At 38.7% G+C, this 11,024-nt stretch overlaps 1 protein-coding gene across 4 annotated transcripts in view; it reads left to right on the top strand.

Moving 5' to 3' along the window:
• Positions 1-11,024, top strand: part of LOC147017206 (CUB and sushi domain-containing protein 3-like) — an 879,227-nt gene that overhangs the window by 698,602 nt on the left and 169,601 nt on the right. For all 4 annotated transcript variants that reach the window (XM_085846657.1, XM_085846658.1, XM_085846656.1 and 1 more), the window contains 3 exons: positions 1-78; positions 1,809-1,982; positions 5,989-6,162. The exon at positions 1-78 is cut by the window's left edge and continues 120 nt beyond it. In XM_085846657.1, coding sequence (XP_085702783.1) covers positions 1-78; positions 1,809-1,982; positions 5,989-6,162 — 426 coding nt within the window. The remainder of the gene's footprint in view (positions 79-1,808; positions 1,983-5,988; positions 6,163-11,024) is intronic.

Below are 11,024 nucleotides of genomic sequence, written 5' to 3'. Positions count from 1 at the left end.
ATCTAATCGGTGCTCGGATGGTTGAGTGCGGGCCCCATGGCCTGTGGAGTTGGAAAAGTGAGCGCCCTCACTGCCAGAGTGAGTAAATTGATCCCCATTTTCTTCATGCAAGGGATCTTACATGCAGTGATTGAGACCAGTTTCCGTAAATTGGGAATGAACTGAAACAATGAGTTTATAACACCATGGTATATTACTCATTCAAATCATGGGTGTGTGCTGAGGAACTGCATGGCTGCTTATGTATTCAATGGGAATTATGGGAAAACTTGCCCAGAAGGAAACAGTTATGGAAGCCAGAGTTGCAGGTAGTGGACAAAAAAAAAAAATGGAAACTCCAATGTAAAGTCATTTAATATTATGTTGGGCCACAACATGCAGCCAGTACAGCATGTATGCGCCGTGACATGCCAGTGTCTGGAATTCTGCAGGAGGCATGCAACACCATTCTTCCACGAGAAAGTCAACATACTCGTACCTGTTTGAAATGGAAAACGTTGTCTCAGGTGTTGTTTCAGAATGTCCCATAAATGCTCGATTGTGTTCAGATCTGGTGACTGAGAAGGTCCTGACATATGCATAACACCAGTGTCCATCCATTATTCCATTGGGACCATACTCTGTGCAGAGCATTGGTGCTGCCGAAGCAGTCTCCTGGCTTATTGCGCACAATCCTGGATCCGTCACCACTCCAACACAGAATACCAGCAGGCTGGTACTCATTTTGCCAACCTCAGAAGGATGACAGACTGACTCAACCCCACCTGGTATTAATTCAACAACCAAGCGGGATTTGAACTCAGGATCCGCGGATCCCAAACCCACCACTCCAACCATTAAGCCAACACCAGGCATATACACCAGTGTCATGCTCATCAAACCAATAGGTGACCACATGTGATCTGTGGATGGGGGCATTGGGGGGGGGGTCTCCTGTTGCAGCCATGCAAGCCATAATTATGGGTAATCAGGCCTGTCCAGCATTTTTATACATGACCCGAAGCATGCTGGGATGTTATTTGCTTAAGTTACACATTGGCTACACCTCTGTGGAAGGCAGTCCCTCATTTACACAGGTATTTCTAGTTTTCTGTCCACTAACTGTAGAATGAAGATAAAATTCCTTGTTTTCACTCTTTTACAGGCACATCCACACGTGAAACTTCCACAAGTCCCACCCCCTTGGATTAAACTCCATGATGATTCTTTGCTTTACAGTTTATGCAGAAACATCTTGATTGGTCAAAATTTCCAATAAAATCCCCTTTTATTTAATAAAAGATTATCTCTTATATGATTGAGGCTCATGGAAAATTAAGGTGATGGAGGGTATGAACTGACAGTGGGGTAGTGGAGCAACAGTTGGACACAATAAGCAAAAGAATGAACAAACAGGGAAATAAGGAAGAGTCAATGCTGCTAAAAATTATTGTGGGTAAGGATGAGAGTTGGATAGAAGTATCACAGAATTGTCAAATTAATTTTTTCTACCATTCTGAAACACAGACACCAAGTTCCACCAATGTAACTGTCATTGGAAGCACAATTTCCATCTAATTGCAAGCAATCGTTTTGGTTTTCATGTGATTGATAACAAAATTTACCAAGTGTTCATGGTTAATTGGCTGTACCTAATTTATCTGATTTGATAATGTATTATGTCATGAAATTATAACCACATGAAAGGGACGATTAATTTTTCAATTCAAGAATACAATTTCCTCTCAAAAATTTCTCACCAATAATTTCATTTTTATTTGCTCCATTTCTTCGGTTGAGAACTCATTGGAATATATTTCCCACTCCAGTTATATCGTGTGGAGAGCTTCCTATGCCAGTAAATGGGAGGAAAATCGGCACACAGACTGGATATGGTTCAACTGCCATCTTCGCTTGTAACTCAGGCTACACGCTTTCTGGATCACCAGGAAGGAAATGTTTGGCTTCTGGACTATGGAGTGGCACTGATGTCAGGTGTATCGGTAAGAACTACTGTCATTCACTTCTCACAGTGTCTTAACAATTTTAAAATAAAATTGTCATAAATATAATGGGGTGTCTATAATTTTCTGAGAGCATAGTGAAGTTTTGTGACAGATATTCTAAGACTGATTTAAATTTTAGATCCCATTTTCCTGAGCAAGAGACAAGGTTCTGCCTGAGCAGGTTATTAATGAGAATTGTTCTGGTTGGTTTGCCAGAGCCAATTCCCAGCAGTAGTGATGGCAGAAATTTGGAAGTTAGCTTGGGTACCAGCACACAATGTCTTACTCTTACAAAATGTACCAGAACATTGTAAACACTGTTAAACAAGTGCTTACAGGCTGGCCAGGCACCTTCACATCCCTTGGGAAAATATGACTTTCTCAATGATGTGACACACACTGCCTGCAGTGCAGAATTGATGTACAACTCACCTTTTTATTTTTAATTCATGACACTGAGATAATTATACAATGATACAATGTTTGGTGTGCAAAGGTAATAAATTATAACTCATGGACTTTTATTTTGTGGAAATGAACTGATTTTGAGATTAAACATCCTGGGATCAGATTTTACTCACTTTTACTTTATTTAAAAAATCAAAACAATGGATGAATCTGGTGAACGTGGGATTGTGAAGATACATGCAAATAAATATGACTGTGTTAAAAATAACAGTGAAATACCAGATAATTTTCCACAATCATCATCATCATCATCATCATCATCATCATCATCATCATCATCACCAATGTACCATTATTCTGACAAAACGTTGATGATTCCAAAGCGGTCCCTTGGTAACGATTATTCTGGGAGCTTTGCCATTGCCTTCCCAGCAAACAGTCAGGGCAGTAATTTGTTCAGTGTGTCATTGATAACTCACATACTCTTCACAAAAGACACCATGGGATCAAGCTAATGCTGGCTTCCTCGGGATTAACGTCCATCCTAGGGACGGTTCGCACATTAATTCCTCTCCTTGCATACAAAACACCAGGGTGACGAGCTATAGCTAGACAGCTCATAGGTGAGTGCACATAACTCTAAGCTATCCTCGCAGCCCCCAAATGTCCTCCATAGCTCGAATATATCAGCTTTTAATTAATTTATTTACAAAGTAACAAAAATTGCCATTTTATTACCTCCACCACCGAAGGTGAAGGAAGTTATGTTTTCACCCCTTCTGTCTGTTTGTTTGTTTGTCTTTTGGGTCGCCAAAATAGGTGACCCTTATTGTCAGTAATTCTGTCTGTTTGTTTGGATGTTTGTTTGGATGTTTTATTGTTCGTTTGTCATCAGCATAATTGGTAGTAAACGTGGGCGGTTTTTGACCAAACTCGGGTGGTAGGTACATCTTATGACCTCGTGCTTTGAAAATTGTGATGGTTGCTAGGGACGCTTTGCCTTCCCAGCAAAGGTTCCCTAGCAACAACCAAAAAAACCTTCAAAATCGGTACCGTTCACGCGAAATCAATTCCGAAAGCCATTATCCCATGTAGGGTGATGAAATTTGGCACGAATGATCAACAGGTGATGCTCTATCAAATATATTCCGGTTTTCGTGATATATGCAATACTTTACCTGCAGCACCCTCTACAATGAGGGTATGCGTGAAAATTGGCGAAAATTGAAGGCCCCCCAGCTACCAGGTGAGTGCATCGATACGAATGAAACTTTGCAGGTTCATGGTACTCAATGAATACTAAAACTTTGCCTCAGGACATATTGACCGATTTTGCTCAGGTCAGGGGTCAAAGGTCAATTAGTCCAAAAATCGATAATATGCGAGAGCTGGATGTGCCTTCGCGCCAAATGCTATTCCTCCTAGGGTTATGGTCGGATGGTCATGAAAATTCACACTAATCGTCTGGAATTCATTGTGCACAAACGATCGAGCCGGATTTTTCGATTTAGATCTTTGTTCACCCACAGCACCCCCTCGAACTTTGGGGATTTCCAATTTCAAACCACATTTTTGGTACTTTTCACTCAAATGGATAACGAGTAGTTATCAGTAGATGGAACTGGATGAGATTTGACATGCATAATCTTAAGGTGATTCCCTATCCGCTATATGACATCCATTTTGCTCTATATCTTATAGTTTCTATGCTCGGTGACCCATCGCCACCTTCCGGCTTGTTTGTTTGTTTGTGTGCAAGATATCTCAAAAAGTTGTGACGGATCTGGATGAAATTTTGTGGGCAGGTTCAGTGTGTGACAAGCACGGACTCATTAGATTTTGGTGAAGATCTGGATCCGGATCCAGCTACGAGAATTGTTTAAGTGATTCTTCACCATTGAGAGATCGTGCTAAACCGATATATAGCATATCTCAAAAAGTTGTGGACGGAATCGGACGAAACTTGGTGGACATGTTGGGTGTGTGGGAAGGATTATTTTTTTCGATTTTGGTGAAGATTCCGAATCTGGATCTGGATACGAGAATTGTTTAATTTTTCAAGTGAATCTTCACTATTGAGAGATCAGGCCAAAAATGATATCGTACTGTATAGCATGATATTTCAAAAATGTATTGGGCCCGATATGTTCTACTGGATCAGGCATTACGTGGCAGACGTGTTTGCTCTACCGATGCCCTTCTTGTTTATTTATGTATTTATTTATTTATTTTCTCTCATTGGCTGGCACGATCATTTTATCACCTGATATAATTTACAGTTCTTTGACACACAACTTGCAATTAACTGAAGTGTTGAGGTTATTACTACTGCCCCACTCATGAACACTAAAGGCCTGAAATATTTTTTCTTTAGATTTATTGTTTTCCCCCGAATCCATCAGCATTTATAAAATCCATTCTCATGCACATTAAGTTGTGATTTGGTCATTATAAAGCAAATGCAGTGTTTTTATTTTTATTTTCAAGGAATAACAAAAGCAGTGCATTTGCACACCTGAAGTGCTTATTGTTGCTTTCGGCTAAGGGACTTGTCCTGAAAGAAATACACTATTCTCACGAGAAATCTATCAAACAAAACACTTGTAAACAGGCATATTACTGCAATATATCAGAGGATGAAGGCCTCCTTCAATTCATGTTGAGGGGAGTTTAGCATACTTGTACGCTTGCCAAAAGCAGGTTGATGAGAATGAGCAGCCATGGGAATCGACCTAATACCAGGTGGTGGAGAAAAAAAACATGTCATTAACGAACTTGAACAAACAGCCACATGAGAAACCACGTGACTGAAACTGTGCAATCTATAATTTGCTACTTTGTCGCTGCTCTTCACACATTTCATGATTCCTCATTCGATGAACCCCTTATACTTAATTTTGCGGAAAAATAATTGTGTGGCCCTTCTGGTTTTGAACAGCCTCCATTTCATTGCTGTGAGTGAAATGTATAGAGCAGCCAATAGAAACAGGAGAACACAAACGAACATGAATGTAAGCATATGTGATAAGCAGCATAACTCGTTGAGATGTGAATTTTGGACATTGCTTTGACTTTTGGACAGGCATTTTCTTCCTGCAAAACTGCAGGGCCACAAAAATGATCTTTCACTACTGACAGGAAATGTCACTTTATGAAGTTGTGGAATAATGAATGCATCCTTCTGTCATCGTCACCAAGCCCCTCCTCCTCCCCTTCCCTTCCATTTTCCTCTGATCTGCAGATCAACTGTTTCTCATTATTATTCCTGTATTTCTCCATGAGGAATTTGACTAAGCCTTTGCTTCTTTCACAGATGCTAGAAAATCAAATGTTTCATTTTACACAACTTCATTTTTGTTTGATGAATCGACTTTGACAGGAAGTTCATTCCAAGCTTGTACTCCTGCACTCCAGGGGAAACTATGTCATGCTAACCAAGATTTGTGCGAGATCCCGGAGGCACATAAAATTTAGCCACACGTGAAACTTCCACAAATTGATCTGTAACACCGTTTTTGAAACTTTTATAAGTCCAAAATAACCTCGGGTAAAACTCCAGGCTGATGATCCCATTCTCTTCTCCATATTTGCTCAGATGGTCATTGTGGATCTCCAGAAATTGTGGTGAACGGGCAGGTGATTGGTGAGCAGTACGGTTACCGGGACACGGTTGTTTACCAGTGCAATCTGGGATTTCGCCTGCTTGGCTCCTCCGTACGGATTTGCCAAAAGGATCACACCTGGTCGGGCCTGGTTCCAACCTGCACACGTAAGTCCAACCCTCTTATTGAAGAACTACGTTTTGACTTTCTACTTTTGTTATAATCTTCTCAAACTACGTCACCATTCTTTGAAACAACAGATTGGTAGCAAGAGTATCACAATCAATTGATACAAGTGAACTTGTTAATGAGGTATGATCCATGTTTTGTGACAACAGACCAATACCAGTTGACAATTTCAATTGTAGATATAAATATAAATCTTCAGAGGAGGACCATGAAATGAGATCTTGGAATTATTTTTACCTGAGCCACTGAAGGTGGATGGAGGTTATGTTTTCACTGCTGTCTATCTGTCCGTCTGTATGTCTGTCTGTCTGTGAACAGGATATCTCAAAAAGTTGTAGACAGATTCAGAAGACATTTGGTGGATATGTTGGGTGTGTGACAGGGACAAAATGATTAGATTTTGGTGAAGATATGGATACGGATCCAGATACTAGAATTTGTAAAGTTATTCTTCACCATTGAGTGAGTAATCGGGCCAAAAACGATATACAGCATGATATCTCAAAAAGTTGTGGATGGATTCGGAAGAAACTTTGTGGACAGATTGGGTGTATAACAAGGACAAAGATTGGATTTTGTTGAAGATCCAAATTTGGATCCGAGTTTTTTAATTTTTTAAGTGATTCTTTGCCATTGAGAGATCGGGCCAAAAACTATATATCGCATGATATCTTAAATGGTTGTGGATTGATTTGGACGAAACTTGGTGGATGAGTTGGGTAGGTGATAAGAACATGGTGATTAGATTTTGATTCAGGTCCAGATCCAGATCCAGACTTGAATATCAGTGGGATACAAAACGTAAACTGTTCATTCTGACAGAGGTATGCACTCTACTGAGTATTGTTCTAGTTTTTCATATGTTTAAGGCTCTCAGAGGAGTTTGTCAAACCATTTAAAGTATATCACATAAAAATAAGAGGCAATGCAAAAATGACCATAGGACAGGCGATTTCATTTGAAGGTCAGAGTATCTGGAGTAATCTAATGATCATGTGGGGACACTAATATGGGACAACCTACACATATCAATTAGCATGGTAATGTTTGGTATGTATATTTCCCTGTAACTGATGCTAAAATTTGTGTAAACTTATGAGCATCTTTTGTTTGGATACACTCATTCTCTGAACACTGATTAAATTTCGGAAATGGGTTATCTATTTATTATGTGCATAGGTAATGGGAAGAGGAGACGATGGGAAATAGAACAGTATAGGAAAATATGGGGATTTTTTTTTTTTTTAGGAAAATAGGTGTGTACAGGAAGAGGCTGAGAGAAGATAGGGAAGGGGTGGGTTAAGGTGGGGAATGGGGCATGTAATTTGGTATATTGAGATGTGGTTTGGGTGCAGAAAATTCATTTTTGTGTGCTTGATAAATATGTAACCGCACTTATTTATTTCTACATCCTCAGAATGAAACGTATTGTGTTAATGTATTCATTTATTTTATTCAAGAGTCAATTTTAACTTAATGGCATTTTGTAATGACAAAAGTATTTATGGATTTCGTGTACTTATACGTTTAAATTATGCTTCTTTAATAAATAATAAACGTGTATGTCTATTTTTTTTAAATTACTTATGATTAATATGCCATTTTTTCACGGATTCAAAGCAACACAGCAGCATCACTAATGTCAGGAAGCAAATATTTACCCTCGTCAGACAAGAAGGAATTGCATTTGGGTCTTTGTCAACAAAAAAAATAAACTTGGCAAAAAAAAAACATTTGACAAGTATGTTGATCGCTTCCATTTACATCTGCTCACCTTTAATCGCCTTCAGGTCAAAATTTTAAACCAATCTTCACGAAACCACCAAATGGTGGAGTTAGTGATCTGACGGAATCTTATTTATTTTTGAGGTCAAAAGGTCAAAAGGTTATCATAGGTCAACAACATTTTCAAATTTCTAGAATTCTCAATTTTCATCTGATTGACTTCAAATTTGAAGAGGATTTGCATATCAGGTCAATGAATTCAACCAACTATTATTTTTTGAGGTCAATGTGGGCCAAAAGGTCAACATGGGCCAAATTTATAAAATTGTCAATTTCCATCAGATTGACTTGAAATTTGAACAGGATTTTCATATCAGCTCATTGAATACAACCACCAAATATTTTTTTTGGTCAGCTCTGCCAAAAGGTCAACAACTTGGCTGCAATTTCTAAAATCCTCAATTTTCATCCGATCGACTTGAAATGTGAACAGGATTTGCATACTAGGTCAATAAATTTATCCATCAATTATTTTTAAGGTCAAAAGGGCAACATAGGCCTAATTTCTAAAACAGAGATAGGGCCAAAAACTATATACAGTGTATATATATATATATATATATATATATATATATATATATATATATATATATATATATATATATATATATATATATATATATATATATATATCATGATAATTCAGAAAGTTGTGAACAAGTTATGACAAAACAAGGTGGATGAGTTGGTTATGTGACAAGAACAAGCCGATTCGATTTTGTTTCAGATCCCAGCCCATCAGTAGGGTACAAAACATAAACTGTCGAGCCTGGCGAAGGTATGCACTGTACCGCTGTTGTTTTCCTTTGTTCTGTTTTGCCAAATGTCGCTCTATGAGTGATTTTTTAGGTCATCTCTAACGAGATGACCTAATAAAACCAGTCTTGATGTCCGTCCGTCCGTACGTACGTCCCCATTTTTTTCTTCCGATTTTCTTGATATTTGGTATGTGGGTAGATGTCAATGAGTGATGCACGACGGTATGACCTTCGACCCGATTGAAGGTCAAGGTCAACATCAAGGTCGCTCCAAAGTTGCGAAATCGTCCATTTTCAAAATCTATCTCCTCCGCCGTTTATGATCCGATCCTCGAAATTTCTTCGGATTCTGATAATATGGAACAATATCTAAATTTGTTCAGGCCAGTTTTTTGAAATTCATCCTGATTATCGAGTCACGTGTCTTCAAAGTTGGAAAAATTGTCGATGTGATACAGTCAAAAAAAAAATTCACCCGATCTTGATGAAACTTGTTATGTAGGTCGGGGTCGATGAGTGATGTACGACGGTATGACGTTTGACACGATTGAAGGTCAAGGTCAAGGCCACTCCAAAGTTGCGAAATCGTCCATTTTCAAAATCTATCTCCTCCACCGTTTGTGATCCGATCTTCGAAATTTCTTCGGATTCTGATAATATGGAAGAATATCTAAATTTGGTGGGGCCAGTTTTTAAAATTCTTCCTGGTTATCGAGTCACATGTTTTCAAAGTTGGAAAAATAGTCGATGCATTCTAAGCCGATCAGAGATCCACATCTACAGAGCTTCATAGATGACCGTCACCCCCAACCTGGGGTAATTTTTCATTTGTTTGTTTGTTTGCCCACACAGAACGTGAGTGTTTTTCTCTGCAACCACTTGTCAGATTGATACAAAATTTTCACCATTGTAGTGACTACTCATGCAGAATGTTTTAATGATAATTGTGATGTCGTCGGTCATGTAGTGTGGCAGCCATGTTGGAAAAAAGGAAAAACTTTGGACCTGTGTAATCCCAGAAACCATGTGATGGAAATAAATGAAACTTGGCACCTGAAAAGTTCTCCCCAAAGGAAATAAGTAACTTTTTATGATGTCACAGGTGCCTTCGTTATGACATCATAATTGCATACTTAGAACACTACATCCCATCAGTATTAACATTTTTGAGGGTCATCTAGCAATAAATCTTAATCCCATTCTGTCATCGGTCACGTGGTTCGGCAGCTATATTGTTGTTGTTGTTTTTAACTTAAAAAATCTTCTCTGAAATGGCCGAACACATTTAGGTGAAACTTTACAGTTATGACCAACTCTTCATGAGGAACAAAACGTTCACACCTATGAGTCATAGGCCACACGGTTTGACAGCCACATTAGATTTACCCTAAAACCTATAATAATCTTCTTCTCCAGAACAACTGGACAGTTCAAGGGGAAACTTCACAGACATGTTCCCCAAGCCTTGAGGATACCAGGGTATTCAGGAAGAATTAATGGGTCACATGATCTGGTAGCCATATTGGTTGAGTGAAAATCTTAAAAAAATTATTGCTTGAACCACTTTATCGATCGACGTGAAACTTCACATTTATGATGTAGTGGTGATGTGGAATATAGGTTTTAAATTTCAACCTGAGCGGACGCATGGTCTGTCAGCCAGATTTATTTAGTATTTTGATCTGGGTTCTTCTTGATTTTTTTTTTTTTAATAAGGCTCACTTGACTGCGAATGGATGGGTTGAGGAACAGCAGTTGAAACCTACATCCTCTCCAAGTTCTTCCTTATGACTTCATCTTTGGTTTTTCCTTCTTTGGGTTCCTTCTGATGACTCCAATGCAGTATTGTACCTTCAGTATCTTCCATATGATTTGATTTTAATTTATTTTAATCCCATTCTGAATTAAATTGAATAATAATAATTTAAAAAACATCATGGGGCAGGATCAGGATTGCATCAAAGCGGGACGTCTTGGTACCCAGTCATCACTGCCAGCAGGTATAAAGTAGTAGTTCCAGTTATGTCTATTATTAATTACATAACACACCAGTACACAAACACCACATAAAATATACAACACAAAACTATACAACCACCAGACAAGACAAGTCCTAATGAGGGTCTGCAATCTCTGATTGCTCTTTTTATTGTATTAGCTCACAAAGGTACCCGGAGTTTCCAGGCAATACCGTGTCCCTCCTCACACCCACTCCTTCCCTCCTCCCTCCATCCTCACACCCTGAAATAACATTTGCACTCATAAGTGTAAGAGTGTGTGTGTGTGTGTGTGTGTGT

Source organism: Eptatretus burgeri, chromosome 11, assembly GCF_056783735.1.
Source record: "Eptatretus burgeri isolate ZD-2024b chromosome 11, Ebu_testis_v1, whole genome shotgun sequence".
NCBI classification, from domain to species: Eukaryota; Metazoa; Chordata; class Myxini; order Myxiniformes; family Myxinidae; genus Eptatretus; species Eptatretus burgeri.
The sequence above is the reverse complement of the archived record's forward strand: the minus strand, read 5'-3'. Positions and strand labels throughout refer to the sequence as shown.